A 26948-nucleotide genomic window follows, 5' to 3' on the forward strand; every position below is an offset into this window, starting at 1 on the left:
CTCAGGACCTTCTATCACTGTGCCATTGAGAGCATCCTCACTGGATGCATCACCACCTGGTATGGCAACAGCACCGCCTACAACCGCAAAGCTCTCCAGCGAGTAGTGCGGTGCTCTGAACGGATAATTGGAGGTGAGCTTCCCTCCCTCCAAGACATCTACAGGAAGCGGTGCCTGAGGAAAGCGGGGAGGATCATCAAGGACTCCAGTCACCCCAGCCATAAACTGTTCAGACTGCTTCCATCAGGAAGGAGGTTCTGCAGCATCCGGTCCCGTACCAGCAGACTGAGAGACAGCTTCTTCCATCAGGCCATCAGACTGCTGAACACGTCATAGACACCTCAGCTTCACTACTGGAACTTCAACATTATGCACTCCACACTGTATATAAATGCCACTTGTTTTGCACATATTCAACTCTGTATATTTTATATATTTTATTATTATTATTATTATTATTATTATTATTATTATTATTTATTTATTTTTTTAATTTTTTTTTAACTATTTAATTTGTAAAAATGTGCATACACACACACACCACACACACACACACGTAGGAAAATATTTAGTATACACATCCAGAAATGCATACACTATTATATATTGTACATATATTTATTAGTTTCAGGTTGGCCATTCTTGTATTTTGCTCGTTTGTGTTGTTGTGTTTGCACATCTCTTGCTTGTGGGGCTCGCACACAAGAATTTCACTCGCATGTGCTGTGCCAGTGTGCCTGCACATGTGATGTGACAATAAAAAGTGATTTGATTTGATTTGATTTGATTTTGATTTGAAATCTAGTTTTAAGTGTTCGCAAGCTCTTTTGAAAGACCCTTGAAGATCTGCTGGAATGGGATGTAAGCAATGTTTTATAAATTTATAACTGTTTTGTTTTATAATGTTTTATCCATGGTTCTTAAAGAAACCAATTTAAAATTGGGCCTGCAAAAGCAGAATTGTTCTGACAAAAGACAAAAAATGAAGCAGAATGCCCGAGAACTCACTAATGGACCTACAGTGGTTCATAAAGCATGATGGCTGCTACTGTAAATATTTCTCAGCTTTCCAAATGAGCAGTTCTCTTAGTGAAAAGCTTTACCTAATGAGTTAAATTCACATTGATGCACTTAACGAACTCACAGAACTGCGGCGTTGCAGAATAACTGTGCTGGAGAACAGCCAGAGTTATTGATTGTGGTGAAGTGTTGGTGGACCTGAGCGGGGTTGAGCTGCAACATTCACACTGCCTGAATTTGAGAGGCTGTTTAGTTGGTTAACACTGGCACCCCAGAGCCCTTCTCTTACAGCGTTAGTCCTGCTGATAACAAAATTAAGCAACCTGTAAATTTCTGCCAAATACAAAATAATTAACTTTTTGTTGTTTCATTTCATTTATACTGTGTTGATCATTTGGAAATTACTTTAAAAAGTTGTAGTTGTGGGCCAGCTTGCTGGTGAGGTGGTTACCACTGTTGCCTCAGAGCAAGAAGATCCTGGCTGTTAATTCTTCCATGTCCTCCTGAGTTAATGAATACATCACATGACCCCTTATGAGGCTTGGTCAGCAGCTTGCTGCCATGTTTATATGATGACATGAATGAATTTAACATAGCTCCTGGCTGCCTGTCAACTTACACTCACTGGCCACCTCATTAGGTACACATTGTAGATACTGGGTTGGACGCCTTTTTGCCTTTAGAACTGCGTTTATTAATGTTTATGGTACAGAAAATGGTGCAGGAAACATTCCTCAGTCCAACTTTATAACATCACACAGTTGCTCCTTTGTTGGGTGCATATGCATTATGTGAATTCAGGCTGTAGTGTTTAAAGCAGGGGTCGGCAACCCTGGGCACGCGTGCCACAGCTGGCACACAAAGGGTTAACTGATGGCACAATGGTGATTTTTAGTTTTTATGGGCTGATGTTTTTTTGGGTTTTTGTTTTTGTTTTTTTGCTTCTTTGTTGTTGTTTTTTGTAGCGGTATAAACAATAAGAGGTGGTGGATTGGCCAGATGCTGGCCGATGTATAAAATAAAGGTGGATGAAGGAAAGGGGAGGCAGGAGGAAGAGAGACCAGAGGCGATTGTCAGGTGAACTGAACTTCAGGTAAGAAGTTATGAACTGCAGTCTATCTGGGTCAGATATAAACCAAGTTTAGGTGGAGTTTATTTTTGTTGTCAGTTGCAATAACTAGTAATAGCAATAACTAGCTAGCATGACGGAGTTACTATACAGCTGGGTGCTATGATGTTACTGATAGTGAACTTTATTTTATTCATAAGGTTAGTTAGTAGAGTTTCCAACCGTCCCGTAAAAAACAGAATCGTCTCGTATTCAGAGAAAATATTACGTGTTTCGTATTGAGGTGAAAAGGAACAGTTTGTCCCGGACTTTAGCTACAATGAAAAAGACACAAAGCTGGAGTTATTCTGTCGTTACGCTGCACAGCTGCCTCTTCTTCTCTCATTCTCTCCCCTCCCTTTCCTGTTGCTACTTCAATCATGAAACTGATTGATGATCAGCTGATCGGCTTTTCCCTCTTGTTTATTTATCGTCCACCGGAAAGAGGAAACCAGCGGATGTCGCGCTAAACAACAGCAGCACGTTTAAGCTTGATCAGCTGTTGTTAGAATTTATTTAATATTAATTTCTAGTATCATCTGATGTTTGCTGGAGCCACAGCTGTAAAGCTGCTGGTCATGATATCGGTTTGGATATGTGGTGAGAGGGAAACATGAAGATGAAACCAGGAGATGTCCTTACTGAATCATCAGAGCTGAACAGGTGATGGAGAAACAGGTTTACCTTTTAGGTGATATGAATGAGTTGAAGGGAAGTTATGAACTGTTTCTGAGAGACAAACAACACCAGGATCCTTTTTTATGTAGCTGACAGCTGGTAACTGTGCAGGGGTGGGTCTAGCAAAGTGTTGCCAGGGGGTCATGTAGGGCATTAACAGGGAAAGGGGGGCACAAGGAAATACCTTTCTTTCTTATTCTCATTTAAAATGTCTAGCTTTTAATAAATGATTATCTGAATCTTACAACCAAAGTTTTTATCTCATGTAAAATAGAAATCATACATATACCAACAAGACAGTGTACATCACTGTCGCAACAGCGTATGTTTTCATTCAAAGGCTTTATGGCTTTTCCTATAATACCTGGTGGGCCGGTCTCTAGTCAAAATGCCCGGGCCGATTTTTTTGTCCCAGTCCAGCCCCGGGCACGACACGCAGTGAATTAATCTGAGAAGGTGCATTAAAAAATAAGCGGTGCACATCACAAATTAGCTCGCATAGACACATTAGTTAACACATTAGTTGTGCCGCTTCTTAATGACGGTATCTTAGCTAACAACCCCAACTATCAGATTCAACTTGTAATTGGCTAAAAATAACTTACCGGTGAGAGGGACGTTGCTAGCTGGCAGTTTTTTCAAGCAATGTTGAAATTTCCACTTCAAAAGCTTCAGGAGCTCTCCGCTCAGCGCAGCATCAGCACCACGTAAATACATGGATACATCCAAAGACTCGAGACAGAATTCACAATGTGTTTTCTGGATTTTCAGGTGTATGGACCAATGTTTTCTTTTCTGATCAAACCAGAAAGCTTTCATGAGCAGCTGGATTTGTCTTGCATTAACTGGCTGGACACAGAGGACATCGAAATGCAGCTGATTGAAGTGAAAACCTCGACTTGCAGTTTGCAGAACTACGAACAAGCTGGAATTCACAGCTGTGCGTGTTCATGGAGCTTGCATTTTCAACTGCTGGACATCACTACCTGACAAGGTTAACTGTCTTCAGAACATTTCAGGGACATTATTTACAGTATTTGGCTCTACATATCTGTGTGAGCAGATTTTCTCTCACGAGTTCTCAGGTAACCGTCTGAATGCTGGACACTCGGAGACGTGTGTGTCTGAGTGGGAGACCAGAGATCACATTAACATCCCTGTATTAACAAACATGCCATATTGGCCCAGTTTATTTTTCTTATCATTGTTGTGATGAGACCATAAATAGCATTTGTATTTTCTGTGTTACAGTTCATTTGCTGTTATGGAGTTTTTGTTATGGATAAAAAGTGTCTTTTTTTTTTTTGTTTCAGAATAGCTGATAACTATTTGCTGATAGCTGCCAAATATAAAATAAAATATTTTATATTTGTATTTGTATATTGTATATATGTTTATATTTGTATATATTATATTTGTATATAATATATACAAATATAATTCTATAAAGTTATTCTATATAGTGTGTAACTGTTGATATAGAGTGTTATTAAACCAGGGGATGTTTTGTCAATCTTCCCAAGTTTTACCGAGCTCATGTGAAACTCAGTTTTCTGTACTTGCCTGACAAGAGTGGCACTCTGTGTGATCTTCTGGTTCTGTAGCTCATCTGCTTCAAGATTTGGCGTATTATGTGTTCTAAGAGCTTTTCTGCATACCTTGGTTGTTACAAGTGGTTATTTGAGTTATTATTGCCTTCTTACCAGCTTGGAGCAGTCTTGTCATTCTCCTTTGACCTCTATCATAAGCAAGGCATTTCCACCCAGAGTACTGCTACACCCTGGATGTTTTCTCTTTTCAGACCAAGCACTATAAACCCTGCAGATGGAGGTGTGGGAAGATCCCAGTAGATCAGCAGTATCTGATCACCAGCAACCATGTCACATTCAAAGTCACTTAAATTCGCTTTCTTCTCACTTTTGATACTCACTTTGATCTCCAGCAGGTCATCTTGAACTTGCCTACATGATTAAAAGTTGCTGCCACGTGGTTTGCTGATCAGAAATCTGCCTTAACTGGCAGTGGAACATGTATAGCTAAGGATGTAGCTAATGAGTGTGTTCTTCACTACCATACTGTGCAAATATGTTTAAGGGACTGTTAAAATTCCAGCTGAGCAAAAGTACAGAGATAGCATCAGCAAATACATGAAAGCATTAAGTCAAACACCTATTCACCACAAATACAATGTAAAAAATAATGTACTACAGATACTGTATGTACTAAACATCTTAATCAAAGGATTTGGCTAAAGAGGTTTCAAGTTATCATTCTTGATGCACAATTTTAACATTTGTTGAATTATTTATTTAATTGTTTTTCCTTCTAGTGGCAAATGAAGAAGACAGCTCAGCAAGACCTCAGGCCAGTTTTGCACGTAAGTATCACCATTGTTATACTTCATTGTTATTCAACTCATCACATTTCCATCCATCCAAGTTTTTGAGATATTTAAAGAGTTCTGACCAACTCAATAAAATGAATATAAGAAAGTGCTGAAAGTCTGTTTTGAAATATTTGCAACCATACTTCATATTTCTTTGTTATTGTTATGACAATAGATTTTTATAGGAAGTCTTTTCTGCAGAGATAATTTAGAGACAGTTTGGCCTGACCAGAAAGTTAAAGGGTTAAAAAGTGTTTTGTAAATAATAGAGACTTAAACTGAAGATATGTAATAATATGTTAGAATATATTTGCAGTAATGGATTTCCTCATGCAAATGTATGGATGTAGGAGTGGTTAATTAACTGAAAAACCTATAACTGAGCAAAAAAGTTGCCTCCTCTCCTCTTAAGTGAGCGCACTGGCACTAATGACAATCATCCACATGAGGGCAGTATTACAGAGGCGCTGAAATCTGTCACTCCCTTTCAGTGAAACGTACTCCTGCAGCCAATGCTTCAATATCTTTTGTGAAACAACACCTTGAAACAAATTAACGGTTTATTCACTGTATGAAATGACTGTGACACCAGCAGGCTTTTGTTTTATTTAGGCTCAAAGTCCCAGAGTGCTTTGTGGAATGCCATCACTGCAGGGATGGGGATCAAAGGCAAAGAGCAGAAGCCCCCCCTGAATGACCCACGGAGTCCTGAAGAGATTCTGGCCGATGATCTTCCTCCAGCAGATGAACCAGATGCCACAGAGAAAACTGCCATCAGGTTTGCTGCTGTCAGAAATATCCCAGTAATGATGCCAGAACAAGTAATGCTCATTATATGTTAATTATCATGAAATGCATCCTGCGTGGTGCTACAGTGGGACATCAGCAGCCATGTTCATCTTATTATCTTACAATGTGGCAGCGTGCACCATCAGGCATTGCTCTGTATTTTGTATTTGTTTTCTGTTTTTGGATCAGAATGAACTTGAGCAGGCGATATTTAAAGTTGAACCTCTTCAGGTTTGTTTTTTTTGTTAATGAAGAAGATAATCTCCTGTCTGACATTTAGCTGATGCACACACATACGCATGCACACTCACATTTACTCTGTTAATTGCTATTTAAGGCTGCTGACCTCGAGGGACTTGGGCGTGATTGATTCCACCTTGATAACAAGGACTTCAAACTACCATTAACATAATTTGTTGTCACTTTTAGAATATTGCTTGTCTTTTAACACCTGATTCCAATTAACCTTGATGGCCCTGGAGACGGCAATATGTCTCAGTTGGCAACAAGTAAGCATTTGTCAGAGGATACTAAAAGTGCACTTTAGTACTTGATAACAAGATTTTAATAGTACAGAAAATAGACAGGGAGTTATGGCCAGATGATTTTCACTAGTTTTCCCAATATTTTGGTTTAGCAAGTCCTCACAGAGATCACAATTTTACAATTTATCGGGTGCTCAGTTTGTGACTTCTCAAATCCCATCCAAGTGTTGTTTTCGGGTTTTCCTTCGTTTCCAGTCTGCAGTAACAAATGCTTCCTCTCCAGCTCTTCTCTATGTTATCTCAAATTACAGTGTCGTTGTTCTCTGCCAGTCTCCCCTGGAACACAGATCCCTTTTCCAGAGTAGGGTGGTGACAAGGAGAAAGTGATTTTCCACTTGACTGGACATAGGCTAGTCCTTTAGTTAAAACCTATAGCTCAGATTAAAAAAGAAAACACTGGGGCAGCTGAAAGCACTCCTACCTTCCATAGAGGAAACAGTTCATTTGTCATTTAGCCATAGCTTTAGCCTCAATCAGAGTGCGGGAACAATTGCCAAGCATGAGGCTGTTCATCCTTGGCTGAAGATGAACAGTTTGCCTATGTTTTTCAAGAACTGGCAAGGGAATGATTCTTTTCAATAGCGCTAACAGTTTAAAACAAATAAAATATGCTAGGAATTACTCCAGTCTTTTTTTTGTTTTTTTTTTACTAAAATGTGTTGGCTGGTGAAATAGTGATAGCAGGTGGTGAATGTTAGCTGTGGAAAAGGGCAATGTTATGCTTACAATGATTTATACTGTTCAATGATTACCTTTGTCCTGATCCTACTGAAAGTCAGGGGACGTCTTCGGCCATGTCAGCTGTGGTTAATACAGGCCAAAACTGCAGGGAGTCACAGGGATATACATCTTAATGACAACTAGCCAGATTATGGCACAGGGTGATTAAATGACACTGGAACTAGCAGTAATCCATGGAATGATGTAACTACAGTGTCACCTCCGAGGCCGGTTCTGGCCGATATCCTCCGGGTGATGATAATTAGATTTATTGGAGAATAGAGCAAGATCACATGATGTTTAGCAGGAAGGATTGGAGAGCCTTAAAACATATTGACTGTCATAAACTGGACTTAGTTGAATATAATTTAATTGTTTTCTAGTCAATCCCACAGTTACTTGATTACCTGATTTTCTTTTTCAATCTGAAAGGTCGCCTGGTGCTTACGTGGCTGCTGTTGCAACTGGTTTAGGATTGCAGTTTACACACAAACACACACACACACAAACTGGGAGGACTAAAACACAATATTGAGCCATTAGTATATAAACACACGGTGACTCATCTGCTCGGCTGGTGCCACGCTGTTTCTTCTGTTCATTATGGAAACCATATTCTGTTAAAGCACTGGCTACCAATTGAATAGATAGCAGTTTGCATTCATGCAGAGGGGGAAACCTGTGATTTTTATGCAGAATCAAATTGTTTTGTCTTTTTTTTTTTTTTGGATCCTGCAGAATTTGCCATGTCAGAAGATGATAGATTGCCATTGCATTCATTTTCCTAATTGCTGGAACTTGATATATGCAACACAAACACGATATTAGTGTGCAAGAGTTTCTGAACCATCATTTTGATCAGCACTTACTCTCTATCTGAATCAATCGTTTCTTTAATTGATTAACTTTTTTTTCTTTTCAAAATTACTGCTTTGAAAGCCAAATCTTTGAAGAGGTATGATACAAAAAAGCCATTAGGATTAGTTTGTTATCGTCCCATAGGAGGAAGAGTGAAAGATTTTGGGAAGAGGTTGTTATTCATTAGCTAGAATTGCCTTTTTATTAGAAACTAATTTCCATTATATTCCAGTCTTATTACACTAATGGTCCTTTGAGATTTAGTGCTAGATTTATAACTGTGCTTTTTTTTCTGAACCCCTTTTTTTTGACAGTCCTTATGGATAGGTAGTGACTGATAGGAATGCACTAAAAATTCATGTCAAGTCTATGTTTCACCAAATGAAGGCATTTTCAAAAACAGCAGAAAAAAAAGATAAATAGAGGGTAGTGAAAACGATTACAAGGGTGGCTAGATGCTTACCAAATGATGAGAAAAACAGACTCAGCACAGACAAACATTCAATAAATGTACACATGCAGCCAAAACCTGGACAGGCACTCTTTTGAGGTCCTCAGTTGGATTTGGCAACTGCTTAATTGGATGCTGTTCGCTGCTGTGAACATTGCACAGCTGATTAAGGTGGCTGTCTTCATCGTGCCATCCAACAGTTTCTGAGGCTGACCCTTCCACTGGCTGCAGCCGCAGATTCGCAGCCCCCCGCTGACATCTTCCCCGCAGCAACAAGCTCCATCACTAGCCTTACTAGCGGGTTAATGAGGGTCTGCTGGGAAAAGTCACTGCTGCGTAGCACATATTTCTTGATATTATACAGCTTGATATGGAGTATAGTTTTATGTGTAGCAGGGAGAAAAGTCAAACTTTAAAATATGCAGAACGCAGTGTCGTCCAAAGTCTGAATCTTTACTGTCTACAGCCGTTTTCTTTCTTCTTACATATAGATCAGTAGATGCATTAGGGTGACTTGCAGGAGTAGTCATAATGTATTATTTTTAGAAAATTCAAATGTTAATGGGATAGAAAGATACTGCATTTTACTTTAGGACGAAATAGGTGTATAAATCCCCAAAATAAAGTTAACCAAGTTTTTTAAATTATTTGCTTTTGCACAATAAGGGTAAAAATGTGTGTCTGCATTGCCATCCACTGTAGTAATTAAATAAAATGACATTTGAAAGTAGACTAAAAATTCCACAGAGACAATTTCTATGATTCTGCCCATTCCCTTAGCTCATTCCCTTTAACCTCACTCAGTAATAGTGTCTTCTCTCTGCTTGCATAACAGCTTTTAAATACACTGTGCATTATAATCACCCATTACATGAGTACTCCTCTCTTTAGCATAAATGTAGCATAAATTTCCAGCAGCATTTGTCACTTTAAGCTGTTATTTACAGTAAGTGCAACATTTCCTTAGCTTTATCCCTGTGCAGTAAATCACCATCTATCATAGACTTTTTAAGGGAATATTAGAGGCATAACAACAGAGGTGTGATGGGGGAAAGAACCACAAATATCGACAAGATTGCCTGCCCTCATAAAAACTTTAAAACTTTAATTTAAATTATTTTTAAAGTATTAATTTGGATTTTATTATATAGTAACCATCATTTTACCCCTGTCTGACAATAATATTATCCACCATAAGTTTCTTTCACTGCTTGAGGTTTATGGAAGCTATTTTAATTTTTAGATAAATACCAAAATGCTTTACATGACAACTAGAAAAAAACCCATTAATAGAATTGTTTCAGAGACATTTCATGGTACATAATAAATAAGAGATAATAATTTTTAAAGACTGACATTCATAAAATTATAGTGTTGTGCAAAAGTCCCACATTTCTCTATATTTTGCTTCAAAGGAGCCAGAATCCAAGATTCTTCCAAGGTTTCTTTTGGACATTTTTCTGCTGTTTAATTTATTTTCAGTCCAGTCTTTGCACTTCACCATTTTTTAGAATATCTTGGTTTGTTAGATCACTTAATGTTGCTCTATGAATGGACTGGCCTCCCTAGAGCCTGAACATCCCACTGTTAAGTAGTGGAGTAGCAATAAGCAAAACATGTTTAAATTGAATGAGTTTAAGTAATACTTTTTGTGTTTTTGAAAATGACTGAAATTACCTAAAAATAGTCAATAGTATTTTTAGTACAAGATCTGCACTTGTAAGCTCCATTTAGCTCTCTGAGAGGTTAAACAGTCTGTATTTAGTTTGTAGTTGTCTCTCAAACAGATTAATGCCCTGTTAACCCCTCCTGTTACCATAGTTATCTACAACTAATGAGCTTACACAACCTCCTGTTCTCTGTCTGTTCAGTGTGGATGGCAAATAAATAAGGGCTACTGAGGACAAGCTGAGAATTTAGCAAGTCACCGTAACAGAATTTCTGATGTGAAATTTTTAAAATGGAAGTTTCCAGACACTTTCAAATCCTCTTGTAAACACCTTAAATAATATGTATGTGTAACAAAAAATGTTAATTACTATTATGCAATTTACCACTGAAGGCTATTGTTATGCAGAGTATCAAGAGAGAGGTTCAAGAGTCATCCTCTGGGACCATGAATAGCTGTACAAAAAAGGCCCAAAGAGTGAATAGAATGACACGACAGCAGAAAAGTTTTTTGCCCCAGTTAGATCCTTTAGAGGGGCACAAAACCCCCCAGATTAAGCTGCCGTAATCAGCTGGACTTTTTCAACCATACATATGGAAGTGAAGGCTTGTCCTTGTGTAAACTGCTTTTACATTATGCGAGCTTGACCACATTAATCCTTAACCCTGGGTTTCTCTTCAGATGTTCCATCACCTCTGACTTATCTGAATCAGTCGTGGGGATGGAGAAATAGCAAATTTCTTGTCTGAAGTAATTCTCAACCTCCATCATTTTGCAAATAAATATAGCTTTACAGCTGGGTGCCCTCAATTTCTCCCACCCATCTCTGTATCTACAGTACTTCCAATACAAAACCAGAAATGAAGCAGTGATGCGTAATCATATTTTGTGATTCATGATCTCTACTAAAACGTGGTCATTACTGCAAAGGCGCCTGCTATTTTGATGCATAGATATCCTTATCGACTCTCCCAGAAATTTAAATGAGATTTGAATTTTTCATGTACCGCCAAATGGCCAGAGCTGTTAATGTCTTGATTTCGATGTGTGAGCTTTAAGAAGACTCAAGCACTCTGACAAGGAAGCTGTAGCAGAGTGTAATATTCAGCAGATCCTTGCAAATAATTCATTTTTGTAAAACAGGATTAATTGGAATTCCTTTTTTTGGCGAACAGCTTTTGTAATTGTAATTATCAGGGACTTTCAGTATTTAGTTTCATTATGTGAAGGACCATCATCGCTTTTTTGCTTTTGTTGGTTCATCATATTTGTTTTACCCTGTTACACTCGACACATTTTGCTTGTTATGTGTGTTTGTGCATCTTTGCTCACCCTGTTAAATATTCTCAATTTTATAGTCAAATTCGCTGGCAACAGTGGCACAGAGGATGACTCAGCAGCAAGCAAAAGAATTCCCAATACTTCATCACATACTCATCGTTGTTGTATCGCGTTCTCCTGCAATTCAGTGGCACAAACACGGCACATTACTACAGTGCTTTTTTGCTGGAAGGTGTTTCATTCATCAGGTGGCAATGTAATTAAAGTGTTGTCTGAGATTCTTTTGGTGCAAAGGCTGGAGGCTACTTAACCAGGCTGCATTCTTTATCATAGCATTTCATAAATCACTGAGCGTTTTTCTAGTCAGTGTGAGTTGCTATAAATATTTTCTCCTTAAACCTCTAGTAACGGTAAAACAATTTGTCAATAATTAACCAAAGCTACAACGAGTTGTCAGGTAATTAAATGTGACTGAGCGATCCAAAGATAGTTTATGCCAAAGGGGGGTTTATTGTTATAAACATCTCTCGGAGATAATTAAAGATGATTCAATGCTTTCTTGTTTACTTCCCATGCCTACATTTATTGCTAGTGCTTGAAACAGTCTGTCGTTTATGTTCTAAGATCAGGTTTGGGTCTGCCGTATGTCTAACCTTAAACAAATGTTGTAGGTAGCCTATCCATCAAATTGTGGGCACCCTTGACATGAATTAGTTTGTACGATATGGCATCTAACTGTGTCTGAAGGAGAAAGTGTTATAGCAGCTCTGAACAGCCACATTTCAAGGTACCCTGAAAGGCTGGAAAGCACTTTCGACCTGTTTCCTCAATCATATTCATATTGTTGGACTTTTTTACGTATAAAACTGAGAGTAATTACAGGAGACTAATTTGCCAAATGACTGTGTGAGAAAAGGCTGCACATCTTGCCCTTCACTGCATAAAGTGGATGTTGATTCTGATATTTTATTGCATTATTGAAAAGGTGTAGGGGGTTGAATGTTCAGACACCTTAACCATGGTTTGATTGCTATCAGTACAATATTTCCAGCAGTTTCCATGTACAGCTATCATGGAATGCTATAATAATAGTAATGATAGCTGTAATTCTTACCCAAATTGTCCACAATTGTCAAAATTGTTCTACTGAGTGTGTTTTAAATGGAAATTTGACCCTTACCAAGGGTCCACACATTTTCTGATTTTCACAAGCTTCTCACCAAGAATCACAGATTTATTTGCCTTCTCGGCAACACACTTGATTCTTGGGTGCAGTGACTGCTGCACAGTTTAAATTGACCAGCTCCTTGAAATCATCGTTTTTGATGGAATCTTTGTGTTCCCGGTGCAGTATGACACCGCACATACAGACTACACGGTGCATACGATCCCTGGGGTGCAAATCTGTGAACCAGAAGCAGTCACTAGTGAAGTTGTCATTGTAGTTTCTGCTCAGGTTAACCTGCCATCTCTGAATGTGGCTTGATATCTCCTGGGGGCAGCATACCCTCACAGACAGGTAGAAGAATTGTTACAAAGAATGGTATGAAGAAAGGCAGCCAGGAAAGGAAAGAATCTGAAAGGAAAGGAAAAAACAGATGCATAAACGCACCTTTAAAGAGGACATCAGCAGGTTCGTGGCACTCAGGCAAACCTCTTTTCTGTCCTCATGGAGGACGCATCTCACCAGATGAAAGAAAGAGCCCCTTTGAGGTGGCGCCCCGGCATTATCCCTACATCCTGCATCAAGTAATTGAAAGACCTTAGAGTATGGTAAGGGGCTCAGGGGAGCAGATAAGGGGGGTGAGTCATCCTAGCAATCTTCCAGTTGGACTTGGAAAAGGATAAATAAACGAAACCTAAGAAAATAACTAATATGCTTCACTAGTTGTTAAGCAAGCACAAAAAGTTTAGTATGCTTGTATAGAATATATTTCCAGCACACAATGCACCATGCACGATGCAGGTTTAAAATAGACTATCCAGCACTGAGGACTTACTACTTTGTAGGTAATTACAGACAAAGCTTTTTATTTTATACGAGGATACCACACTATATATGCAAGTCTGTGTAGAACGATGGGTATGAGTCTTATAAAGTTGTGACAGTATTATACTTATTGCTGGCTTGGCTGACATTTCTGCCCACAAGAGCTTGGCAGAGAGCACTGCGGTGTTTAGATACTGTAGAGTGTTTTTGTTAGAGAAAGCAAGGAAAATAAACAAAGGGAATAATATTCCATGTTTTAAATTGCTCCATTTTTAGGGGGCTGAATGTGGGGCGGTCCTGAATGTGCTCGATGGATCAAAGTAATCTCTGTCAAATCAGTGTCAGCACACTCTCTGCATGCTATTTAATCCCTCTTGGCATGGCATCTAATATGTTGCACTGAACATGCATTATCTACATTTCAGCTGTCATAAAGCTGCCACATTTTTAGTGAATGAGTTAAATGTTGAGCGACTGCATTTGTAAATTAGATGCTTAAAAAAAGATAATGCTGTGTCACTGTTTTGACATTTCAAAAGAAAATGTCCTCTTGCAAGTATTTTTCTTTTTTTTTAAACCAGCAAATTCTACACAGGAATTCACCGCACTTGCGCTTTCGTCTTCTCCTAAAGGCTTTTTTCCTTTTCCTCATGTCTGTCCCCACTCATTTTTCTTCCTCACTCCCTCCAGTTTTCCAGTAGATGAAACAGAACATGGTTTCTCATTATCAGCCAGACTCCTCCCTCTCTTTGACTGGTGCTCTTTTTCCCCTCCCTCCCTCATGTGCGGAGGGCTCGGCAGTGAACGTTAATCCCGGATTGCGCTGCCCTGCCGTCTGCATCCCGTTGTTGCTGGGAGAGCATGGCACGGCTCCAGGACCCCTGCGCTGACACGACAGAGAAGTGAATGAGTAACAGAGAAAGAGAGGGAGAGAGGAAAGAGGTACAGTTGGACTGCTTCATGACTACCACAGCTGCTTGAGTGTTATTTAGTTTCAGTCACACACTCTCTATCACATAACTAGAGGGAAAAGAGAGAAACAGGAGGGATGGCAGCCAGTTTGTCGCAGCTGTGGGAACTACTGTAAGAGAGGAAACCTCGGTCACATCCCGGGTTCCAACACATCGCAGCACTTCTCTTCTTTGCGTTGCACCTTCCTCACTGTTCACATTTGACAGGGATTAAACTTTTTTTTGATCTGTTGCTGGCAAATCTGTAACTCCGTCAGACATGGAGTCTCCCACCAAAGAGATTGAGGAGTTTGAAAGCACGGCCCTGAAGTACCTCCAGCCAGAACAGATAGAGAAGATTTGGCTCCGGCTCCGGGGATTGTGAGTATATCCACTTTTATTCTTTTCAACAAGTGTGTGAAGCAGCACTGTGCATGCTTCAGCGTGTTTGAATGAGGCATTTGATGTTTAGAAGTGAGTTGATCTGCAATCGTGTGAATTATTCACACATTTTGACAAAAAAAGAGGCACAGTTTCTGTCGCCTTTATTATGGTTGTTATTATAAAAGTGTGACCATCACACTCATTTCTTAGTTTCAGTTGTGTTGTGTGTATGTCAATTTATGGGAGACAGAACCCAGAGTGAAAATGTAAAATGGAAAGAAAAACAGAGAGGGAGCGTGTGTATGTAATTACTCAGGCCAAACATAACCATACATTTCCAAATGGTTTGTTTGCCTAACTGAACAGGAAGGAAGAAGAACATCGGAGCTCGAGTGTTGCTCACTCTTGTGCAAGAAAATCTTTACTCTCCTTAACTTTTCATTATGTTTTCACTGTCTCATCAGATGTGCAATAAACACCTGCTGCCCATGCAGACTTGTGCAGCATGTCTGTACATTTAAACCTCAGTGGCTAAAAGAGTGTATTTTTCAGATACTGAGGTGTGTCATGGGGTTCATTCTTTTTTTCTTTTAACATTTGCTGCTGGTTTCATTAAAGATTCTTACTTACTTTGTCACATTCACCACCAATCAACACCTCTATGACCTTTCTCCCTGAGAGGAAAGCACTTTATATGTAAGTTGAAGTGTGAAATGTTCTTTTATCCATTTTCAGTTCACATCATTCCTACTCAGCAGGGGGAGGAGACAGCACTGTTGCTAGGAGGGTTGGGCTATGAAGGATATCTTTAATGCTGCTGCTCAAGGTCTCAATGAAATACATTTCCCTCCTGCACATAAAGGCAGCAGTTAGAATTCCTGTAACTCTAATACCAAATATTTTAGTTACTTTTTATTTGCCAGTATTTAATTATATAGCTCCGTGAGTATGCATTGTTTATCTCTCCTGTGTTAAAAGCTTGATGTTCCACCACCATCCTCTGCCACATTTAGTTTCCTTGGATGACTTCATTGTCTCTTCAATTTGCTCACTGTCATAACCATCTGTCTTTTTGGATAATTGATGGATAGTGAGTCAGATGAATGTAACGGGAGCTCAAGCCTTTCCCCCCCCCTTCCTTCTTTTTCTTTTTTTAAAGGGCTACACAGCAGTTGGCTGGGTGCTCTGAGGGCTCCTGTAGTGTGTCAGAGATCACATTAGCCTTTAATCTCACAAAAAGCCTCTGTCTAAAAAGAGTGAGCCCCCAACTGACAGGCAGCACCCACAGATGTTGACACAGACTCACAACATAAACTTGCAGAGTATATTTTCTGTGCTTAATAGGGATTAGATAACATGTTGCAGCATTGAGGTGTTTGCGACTGCGAAAGGATGACTGTGCATGTGTTCGAGTGGGTGATATAGATTGTGGACATGTTTGAGTCCACTTGGGGATATTTACTATAGGTGCTGCTAGCTTACCCTAGATTTGTTTGTCAGCTGTGTGATTTGTATGTGAGTTTGCTGGTTGACACAGCACAGTTTCTGGCACAGTGTACTCCACAGAGTGTACCAAACATGTGTGGATTGACAGAGCATATGTTTTGGACAGTTATCTCTATGCTCGGTCTTCAATGATGAGGAGTACACCATGGTCACCAGCCTGTAACAGATGGCCCTTGTTTTTATATGTAATATATCAGTGAGTGCACTGGAGCACACTGGCGTGCACTGAATAAGCCCCTAAAATGGTTTTGCAGGTGCTGTCCACAGATCATTGCTTTCTCCTCATCTTCCTTTCTGACTGATTTTTCTCCAGTTTTTTGTTTTTGCTAGTATCCGTCACTACTGGTAGCACACACAGTACCTGGAGCTCATTCAAAATACATAAGTTGTCAATAGTCTTACTTCTCCAGGATATCACATCCATATGTGCTGTCATGTTGGTGTTGTCCTGAAAGTTTACTTTGTCTCTCAGCGGAGTCTTAAAAGTGTTGAGGAGGCACCAGGAGATGGGCTATTTAAAAAAAGTGTATCTGCTAGTTTGTGCAAAGAGGTTAAGGAGGTCTCCTGAAAGAACCGTTCAAAATGACCTGAAGGCACTAGCTCTTGTGTTTCTGAAAAGATGGTGAGAAACTGACTCCTTCAGTCGGACCTCTGATCACAGCCCATCAGAAATGTGCATATGAGTAGCCCACTTGAGAAAGGGCAGTGCTCCTCCTGTTATACGAAGTCACCAATACCAGCCCTGGTGCTGGGTTGATGCACTTCTAAGCCTTGTCCAGCTGTCCTTCAGTAAATCACAATTAGTGCTTTTTTCAATGGCTTGCAAGAAGGTTTGCTGGACCTGTACAATTTGAATGGGATGCAGGCATTATCTCGTGCTACTAGTAGTGACAAGGACACCCACAACAAAAACAAGAAAAAAAGCAGAGCAATAATCTTTGATCATTACCTGAAAAACCATCCCTAGTTTTTGGGTTGTCTTGTTGATGCCTTTCCAGACACTTGGGTTTGCACCAAAGCAAGTGAAATTGATTCACAATGGTTTAAGCTTGGTTACTAGAAATACTGATTTCTGTGAAGTTGAAGTGACTCTGTGTTAAACTGTGATGATCAAGTGTTCCTTGAATTATTTTGAGCAGTGTATTTTGCTTGTTATAGTTAAAAATACTTAACAGATTGTAAAATGATTAGTGAGACGATTAGTACTTAAATGATTAGAGCAAATATTTGTCATCCCATGTGTTGGATTCAGTTGTGGGATTGCCTAGTGCTGTTATCTTCAGTCAAAGTAATTGAGAAGAGCTAATATTACTGTAATGTTATAACTTTATTGTAAGCCTGATCATCCGGTATTTACTGTGCTTCCTTGGGAGGTTTATCGCTACAGGGTTTGAGAAAGATGTGATGCCACTGGCAGGCGACCAAATAAAACAAGTCTTTATATTAATTAAAATTGCAGAGCTCTGGTTTTATGTATGTTAATGTAAGTAAATAAATAGAAAATTTATTTTATGTGCAAACTGAAATGGAATTTCGCTTCAAAACTTTTTGGTAACCACAAATTATTAAATCTGTCCAAAAACATTGCAATATTTACCAGAACTTCCTCAGCTCTAGCTCTGCGCCTGCTATAAAACATGACATTCATTCTTATCCATTTCTTATGATGATATAAGATAGGCTAATACATCGACTAACTAAATGAATAACAATATATAATCATAGACAAAAGACAAAAATTATGTGCATAAGATATAATTGGTATATGGTAATATCATGACAAATAGTTGTGTGGACTTATACTGTATTAACTAAAAAAGCTACAAATAAACTATAAAGTATAAAATAAACTATAAAATACTTTATAACTAATGATATAGTAACAGAAAAGCAGAAGATATTTCTTTTTTTTTTTTTTTAAAAAGTATATTTTCATATGAGGACAAGGCTTTATTTTAAAGAACAGCACAATAAAGTCACCATTGCTTAAGAAAACACAAATGATACAAATTAAGTATATGGATAAAATGAACCAAAATGTTATGAGTCCATATGAGGGCAGAGAGTCTCAGGAGGTTAAAATATCAGCACCTTGCCATATAACTCTTTTGGCAAGATGTACAGGCCAGACAATGAGGTAAAAGTGTCATGAATTCTAATTTGAGCATTCCGATTGAATCTCTGTCTTATTTAGGACCACATTCAGTGTAAATATCTATCCCTCCATGCACTTTCTTCTGTTTATACGGGGGCAGGAGCCTAAGCAGAGAAGCCCCAAACTCCCTATCCTTGACCACCTCCTCCAGCTTGTCCGAGGGAAAACCAAGCAGTCCCAGGGTGGTCGAGAGATATAATCTCTCCAGCGACTCCTGGGTCTTCCCGGTGGGACATTCCCAAAACACCAACCCCAAGAGGCATCCTTGTCAGATGCCTGAAACACCTCAACTGGCTCCTTTTGATGCGGCAGCACTCTGAGCCTTTTCCAAATGGCTGAACTTCTCACCCTATCTCTAAGAGAGAGGCCAGCCACCCTTTGAAGAAAGCTCTTTTACCTATTTCTGTATCCTCAATCCTGTTCTTTTGGTCACTGCCTGAAGCTTGTGACCATAGGTGTGGTTAGGGATGTAGATTGACAGGTAAATTGAATGCTTCACTTTTACGCTCGGCTCTCTCTTCACCACAACGGACCAGTACAGCATCCGCATCACTGCAGCCGCAGCACCAATCCGTCAATTGACCTCCCACTCCCCTCTCCACCCACTCGTAACCCTTAGAAGTCCTCTACTTGGGTTAGTAACACCGGTACTGCAAACTGCTCCAGTGCGAGCTGGAGGACACCACCTGATGAAGCAAACAGAACCACATAATCTGCCACCACATCAAAGCGGTTGTGGGATTCATCGGGAAAGTAGCGGATGATACCGTGGAGACAAAGACTATCACAACGTTTCCCAACCAGAAGCCGTGGGTGGATAAAACCATCCGCGACGCTCTGAGATCCCGCACCGCTGCCTACAACACGGGACTCATGACGGGGGACATGGACCCGTACAAAGCCGCGTCATATAACGTGTGGAGGGCGGTGAAAGAGGCGAAGCAGCTCTACGGGAGGAAACTAGAGTCACAACTCCAACAGAGTGACTCTAGGAGCCTGTGGCGGGGACTAAGGACAATAACGGACTATAAAGCACCAACAACCGGTATGACGAACGCGGCTGTGACTCTGGCAGACGAGCTGAACACTTTCTATGCTCGCTTCGAGGCTGCAGCTAAGGACTCCAACAATGCTAATGCTAGCGGCGCTAACGGCTGCAGACAGGAAGATACTGCCAGCACCGGAAACGTGCTCGTCATCTCTGAGCATGAAGTAAGGAGAGCCTTCAAGAGAGTGAACACCAGGAAAGCAGCAGGACCAGACAGCATCCCAGGTCGTATCCTAAGAGACTGCGCATACCAGCTAGCTCCTGTGTTCACTGAGATATTCAACATCTCTTTATCTCAGTCGGTGATCCCCACATGCTTCAAAGAGTCCATCATTGTTCCTGTCCCAAAGAAACCCCACCCTGCTTCTCTCAGTGACTACCGCCCTGTAGCCCTCACCTCAGTAGTGATGAAGTGCTTTGAACGCCTGGTCAGAGACTTCATCATTTCTTCACTACCAGACACACTAGACCCACTACAGTTCGCTTACCGTCCAAATCGTTCCACAGACGATGCCATCTCTCATCTCCTCCACACATCACTCACTCACTTGGACACTAGAAAGGGGAATTATGTTAAAATGCTCTTCATAGACTACAGCTCTGCATTTAACACCATAATTCCCTCCACACTCACCACCAAGCTGGAGCATCTGGGACTCAGCTCATCTATGTGTCAGTGGATCTCCAACTTCCTAACTGGCAGACCACAGGCAGTAAGGATGGGCGGACATGTCTCAGCCTCCACCACTCTCAGCACTGGAGCCCCCCAGGGGTGTGTTCTGAGCCCCCTGCTGTACTCTTTGTACACATATGACTGTGTGGCCACTACCAGCTCCACCACCATCATCAAGTCCGCTCCGAGCTCCCTGACCTGCACTCAATCTACAGCAGGCGGTGCTGGACGAAGGCCAGGAAGATCGTGAAGGACCTCAGCCATCCCAACAACGGACTGTTCTCTCTGTTGAGGTCAGGAAAGCGATTCCACTGCCTGAAGACCAACACAGAGAGACTGAGGAGGAGCTTCTTCCCGCAGGCGATACGGTCTCTCAATCACACCACCACACAGTACTGACCCACACATATAGTTCTTACACACACACTGGACATTCTGGACATTGTTTCACTTCATCACTTAAATCACTTTAAGCATATTTGCACTGCACAAGACATAATGTGGATTGCACAACACTGGTCACTATGTTCTTCATTTCCAGTTAATACTTGTACAGCTGCTGTTATTGTGTATATATATATTTATTTATTTATTTATATTTCTTCATACATTCTTATATAGTTCTATACTGTGTATTGTGTATTTTGTTGTACAGTTATTTTATTTTCAACTTTAATTTATATATTTTATCTTATTCTTTCCCAGTTAACTTTACCCTTCATTCTAAATTGTGTTGTACAGTTATTTCATTTTTAACCTTAATTTATATTTCATTCCTTCCTAGTTAAATTTACCCTTTTTAATTTTTCATATTTATTTTCTATCTTATTCATAGCCTTTTTTTTTTCTTTTTTTTTTTTTTAGGTCACGAGCAGTTGTCTAAGCATTTCACTGCATATCGTACTGTGTATGACTGTGTACGTGACAAATAAAATTTGAATTTGAATTTGATTTGAAGCAGAGATGGGATTCTGAGACTGCCCAAGTTGAAGCCTTCCACCACTCGGCTACACCTAGAAATTCTGTCCATAAACTTTATGAACAGAATTGATGACAAAGGGCAGCCCTGGGGGAGTCTGACACCCACCAGGAATGAGTCTCACTTCCCTCAGTATTGGTGCCCCTCAAGGATGTGTCCTCTCACCACTACTGTTCTCCCTCTACACTAATGACTGCACCTCCAAGAACTCGGCTGTCAAACTCCTAAAGTTTGCAGATGACACCACTGTCATTGGCCTCATTCAAGATGGTGATGAGTCTGCATACCGGCAGGAAGTTGAGCGGCTGGTACTCTGGTGCAGTCAGCACAATCTGGAGCTGAACACTCTTAAGACTGTAGAGATGACAGTGGACTTCAGGAGACATCCCTCAACTCTGCTCCCCCTCACCATATCAGACAGCCCTGTGTCAACTGTGAAGACCTTCAAGTTCCTGGGTACAACCATCTCCCAGGACCTGAAGTGAGAGACCAACATCAACTCCATCCTCAAAAAGACCCAGCAGAGGATGTACTTCCTGAGACAACTGGGGAAGTACAGTCTTCCACAGGAGCTGCTGATCCAGTTCTACACTGTGGTCATTGAGTCTGTCCTGTGCTCCTCCATCACAGTCTGGTATGGAGCAGCCACTAAACAAGACAGGAGCAGACTGCAGCACACTGTACGGGCAGCAGAAAGGATCATCGGCACCCCCCTGCCCTCCATTCAGGATCTGTACCTCTCAAGAACCAGGAAACGGGCAGGGAAAATCATCACAGACCCCTCACACCCTGGACACAGACTTTTTGATCTGCTGCCCTCTGGCAGACGGTACAGAAGCCTGCAGACCAGGACCACCTGACACAGGAACAGTTTCTTTCCCCTCGTCATCTCCCTTCTTAACAGTTGACCTGTCACACTGCTCCCACTGCCAGACTGCAGCTGCACCTTATGTACATTTTGTAGTATTCATTACTTTTTTTTTTTTTTTGTAATGTAGTATTCATTCCACCTCATTCATTTCTGTATTTTATGTATATAAGTTTAGATTCGTTATTTATAGTTGGTTTACACAGCTTTGTGTATGTATGTGTAATGTGTGTATATATAGACGTGTGTGTGTGTGTGTGTGTGTGTGTGTGTGTGTGTGTGTGTGTGTGTGTGTGTGTGTGTGTGTGATTTACATTACTGTGCTTGAGAGCCACCATCTACCGGAACCAAATTCCCTGTATGTGTCTGCACATATACTTGGCCAATAAACACGATTCTGATTCTGATTATTGCCAGCTAAGCAGACCAAGCTCTTCCAATGGTTCTATAAGGATCAAATGGCTCCTAGCAATGGGACAGACACCCCATACTCCTGTGCCTCCCACAGAACATTTCTAGGGACACTGTCAAATGCCTTCTCCAAGTCCACAAAACACATGTAGACTCGCAAACTCCCATGCACCCTCAAGTACCCCCCAAGAGGGTAAAGAACTGGTTCAGTGTTCCACGATTGGGACAAAAACTGCATTGTTCCTCCTGTACCTCATGTTCGACTAACAGATGGACTCTCCTTTCCTGCACCCTGGCGTAGACTTTCCCGGGTAGGCTGACGAGTGTGTTCCCCCTATAGTAGGAGCACACGCTCTGGTCCCTCTTCTTAAAGATGGGAACCACCAACCCACATCCACCCCGAGGCCCTGCCAACAAGGAGTTTAACTGCCTTAGTGACTTCACCCCTAGTGATGGACGAGTCGTCCCCCTTGCCCCCCATGGAAATATCATGTTTAGTTTATTTTAAGGTTACATTTACTATAATGTTTAACCTTTATAATTGTGATAATTCCTAGAATTCTCTGACCCATCCTCACTGCTTGTCCACATCTAATTAGAATTAATTAGAAGACCCACGCACCAAAAGAGGGTAAAAGGGCAAAACCTGTGACCTAAGATTAGAAAAAAGAAATAATGCATTTAGTTCTGCTTTTGCCTCCTGACTTTCCCCGTAGTTACTTAACGTAGTATTGATCTGTCTTTTAAGTCTCATTATTATATTTCCCCTAAAACTATTTATTTAGTCTTTCTTTGTATTGTTTACCCTGTTAAACTGTGGAACTTCATTTTGTTTTCATTTCAATGGCTTCATCAACCCTAAATGATTTATTCATTCTTCCTTTCCCACTAATTTCAAGGGAGCTCTCAACATTTCTTTACGGGGATTAACTTCCTTAGCTTGCAGTTTTGCACTGAGCTCTAAAAGATTGATACTGAAAGCAACGGAGGAGCAAATCAAGCTAAGTGCTGTGAATTGTGCCTGACTAGAATTTAAATAGATGTCTGTAGTCAAACAGTTGTGAGTTTATGCCTGCCCCCCAGTTTGTTGTCATGAGTGCTGTAAGTGTGTGTGAGTGAGTGTGTATATGACCTCAGCTTTTAGAGCCATGCTGTTATCACTTCATGGAGGTGTGGGTGTGTTTTAGGGCCAAACGTAAGTGATAGTAGAATAGGTGTGTTAATGTAGCTGTGTAGGTTTCCCAATGTTTGTACGTGTGTGTGTAGAAGTAAGGTTGGTGGGATCAAGTGGAGTTTGAATGCCGTGTGTGTGTGTGTGTGTGTGTGTGTGTGTGTGTGTGTGTGTGTGTGTGTGTGTGTGTCTTTTTGCATATTGGTATGACACTCTTAAATCCCTTTTCTGCATAAGTGATTGTAAGCATTTGCATTCTTACTTCTCTTTACTGTAACAGTAGACTCAAAAAAGTAGACTCTAAAGCTCTTCACTTATTTACAGGTAACTGTTATAATGTACCCATTTGATCCAGTATCAGTGAAAAAGTTTCTTATTTTAATGAGTCACTATTTTATTCTAATCGTACTGCGCTCTTACTTTTTATGTTGGTAGTCAAGTTTAGGAATTAGACCCATTGAACATATGCTAAATTGCCCATTTCATCTCAATAAATGCCATGAGCAGGCTTGCATTTGTGAGATTTGATCATTTACACTATTGATATGCTTCAATTCTAGTAAGCCATGAAGTTGATGATGCAATTTGCAATTAAGTTTATATACAGATCAGTGATAAATTAAAAGGAAAAAAACTAAATTAAATGAATTGTTTTAGCAAGCTGTTGGGCCACCATATGCACATTAAAGACTTTTTAATACACCTTAGTATCGATTCCCTGCCTCTGGAACACCACCGGAGAGAGCAACACATTCCTTATTTGGCATTTTGATGATTGCAGTGGAGAGCAATGTCGCTCGAAACTCTCAGTCAAGATCTGGTAAATGCAAAGGCACATAGCACATGATTGTACCCTCAAAATGGGGACATTGCCATCCTGGAAGAAAACACTCCCGTCAGGACTGAAATATGTCTTCCTAGGATAAAGCTGATCACTTTAAAACAACTTTGTGTTGATTTGCCATGACCTTTTCCTCTAAGGAGAAATGTGGAGCCTTACCATTTGAGCAAAATGCTCAGTAAAGCATAACGGAGCCACGTCATGTCTTCAGTATAGGGTTCCTGAACCCTGGAGATTTTTCCTTTTAATTTGATAACTGATCTGTATTATTTGGGATTCTCAGTTTTACTTCATATTCATTAAAATAAGCTTTATAATGTGTAAATGTGTAGTTCTTTCCTTTGTTAAAAAAAAATCAGATTGTGCTTGGTTCACATGAAATTTTCAGCTCAAGAAAGATAGCGATAGCGCAGTCATCATCTTTATAGTGTAATGTTCAGCTGGTTTTTGCATGACCCTGATGTCTTTTCGTCCTGTCTTTCCGAAGCCTCATTCTCCTCGTGTTTGTTCTTTCTCTGGCAGGCGCAAGTACAAGAAGACATCCCAGAGGTAAGACTTGCTGCTGGGACTGGACCTCCTCCTTTAGCCCTGTGTCTACCCATCTCCCCTTCATATTTTACCCCCTCCACTTTCTGCCTGTCTTCTTTTCATTTCCTGCCATCTGCATCACCGGACCTTAGGAAATAACTTTTTATTAATATTATTATTATTAATTATTCATTGTTGCTTTCAGTGCAAAATCACTTTTGCAGTATTGTTATGAATGTGTAATTTAAATAAAGGTTGTTGTTGTTATTATTATTATTATTATTATGATTAGTATCTTATTACTATTGTTATTGTTATCCCCCTGTTCACCACCTTAAATCCCGAGAGCCACATATAGTACCTAAACAAGTAAAGCACACCTTGCCACACTTGCGGGCATTCACAGATACTCTTGCTTTCACTCTCTCTTTCCCTCTTGGGTTGATTCAAGTGTCGACTGAGTACAATGGATAGAAATCAGGGCGACACAGTTTACCATAGAACACGCACACAACTTGAAAGCCTGACAGATAACTCAATGTTATCTTCATTTTTATTAAACTTTCATTTGTTTTCTTCTGTTGGAGATGCTCAGGGGAAATCAGGCTCTGCATTAAGTGAGACATGAATGCATTTATTTACAAGAGTAAAAGCGGGGATTAATTAATGTTGCTAGATAAATGGGTAATGTAGGTTTAAGTGTCATTTATTACAGATGTTACTGCATTGAACATTAAATGGGTGTCATGCGTTTTTTTTTCAGTTATGTATCTGGTTATTTTTTTCTTGGTGCAACAGACATGTTTTATTGCTTGGTGACCCAAAAGGTTTAAAACTAAAAGGCTTTATACATACCTTCAAAAATGTGCTTTGTAATCCAAAGTGCCACATAGTGAAACGGTAGTCTTTTGTGGTGAATGAAATTTGTACCTGATGTATTGTTTGAGACAATCTTCCTACATTCTTTATAAAAGAGTAATGTCTTTTCTCAAAATAAACAATATACCTTGTTGAGTGAAAAAATAATTTTATTGAAGTTTTACACAAGAAATTATTTTTTTCAGCATCTACAGTATATGTGTCAAAAATCAGCATTATCACTAAGATTTGTGCTCTCTTAAAATTTGTGCTCTAATATTAATTCACACTCACCGGCCTCTCTTCGTATACCTCTTAGTTATAACTCGCTAGCACCAGGTTGGACTCCATTTGGCTTCAGAACCACCTTAATACTTCATGGCACAGACTGTGCATTCCTGTCAGCTTGAAGCACTCCGACCATTTCCCTCTCAACTTTGGCACCAACAAGTCATTTTCTCCCAGAGAACTGCCACTCACTGGATTTCTCTTTTTCAGACCATCTATGAACCCTAGAGATGGTTGTATAGGAATATCCCAGTAGATCAGCAGTTATACTCAGACCAGCCTGTCTTGCATCAGCAATCGTGTCATGTTATGTCACTAAAGTCGCCTTTCTTCCTCATTCTAGTAAACTACAGCAGGTTGTCTAGACCATGTCTATATTATTAAATGCATTGAGTTGGCAATTAGATATTAGTGCTTACAAGCAGTTGATGGCAGGTAAGTGTACATGTTATGTATATGACCTACATAACACAACAACATCATTGTCAAATATTTTCAGCTTGCTTATTTAAGTTTAAACCTTATAAAAGTCACAGATGTGGCAATTTCTCAACTGCAAATTATTGTGTCCAAAACCATGGCGTCCACATAAAAACCATGGCGTCCACATAAAAAGCAAGCTGCTTTTCACCAGCTTCTTTAAAACGGACATTTGGTTACTAGAGGAATGTTCTAGGCTCTGGTTGCATCATATGTCAGCTACTGTTATCTTTCGCTCCATTCGGTACTTGCTTATATCACTTGCTTCACTTGCTTGTTTTTTGTTTTGACTGTCATCACTACGGTGGCATTT

At 40.1% G+C, this 26948-nt stretch overlaps 1 protein-coding gene across 11 annotated transcripts in view; it reads left to right on the forward strand.

Annotated features, from left to right (window-relative positions):
- The window catches only part of pde1cb (phosphodiesterase 1C, calmodulin-dependent b), a 120009-nt gene that overhangs the window by 31344 nt on the left and 61717 nt on the right, over positions 1-26948 (forward strand). For 4 of the 11 annotated variants that reach the window (XM_086270604.1, XM_086270607.1, XM_086270615.1 and 1 more), the window contains 3 exons: positions 5136-5183; positions 5805-5970; positions 25004-25030. In XM_086270604.1, the coding sequence (XP_086126730.1) occupies positions 5136-5183; positions 5805-5970; positions 25004-25030 (241 nt within the window). Of the gene's footprint in view, positions 1-5135; positions 5184-5804; positions 5971-14177; positions 14827-23368; positions 25031-26948 lie in introns of those variants that run through there. The other 7 variants (XM_086270606.1, XM_086270605.1, XM_086270609.1 and 4 more) reach the window with 5 other exon arrangements.

This window comes from Aulonocara sp. 'chitande type north' Nkhata Bay, linkage group LG18, assembly GCF_057382095.1.
Source record: "Aulonocara sp. 'chitande type north' Nkhata Bay isolate Kocher_YH1m ecotype deep benthic linkage group LG18, A_spYH_male_GT1.1, whole genome shotgun sequence".
Classification (NCBI taxonomy): Eukaryota; Metazoa; Chordata; class Actinopteri; order Cichliformes; family Cichlidae; genus Aulonocara; species Aulonocara sp. 'chitande type north' Nkhata Bay.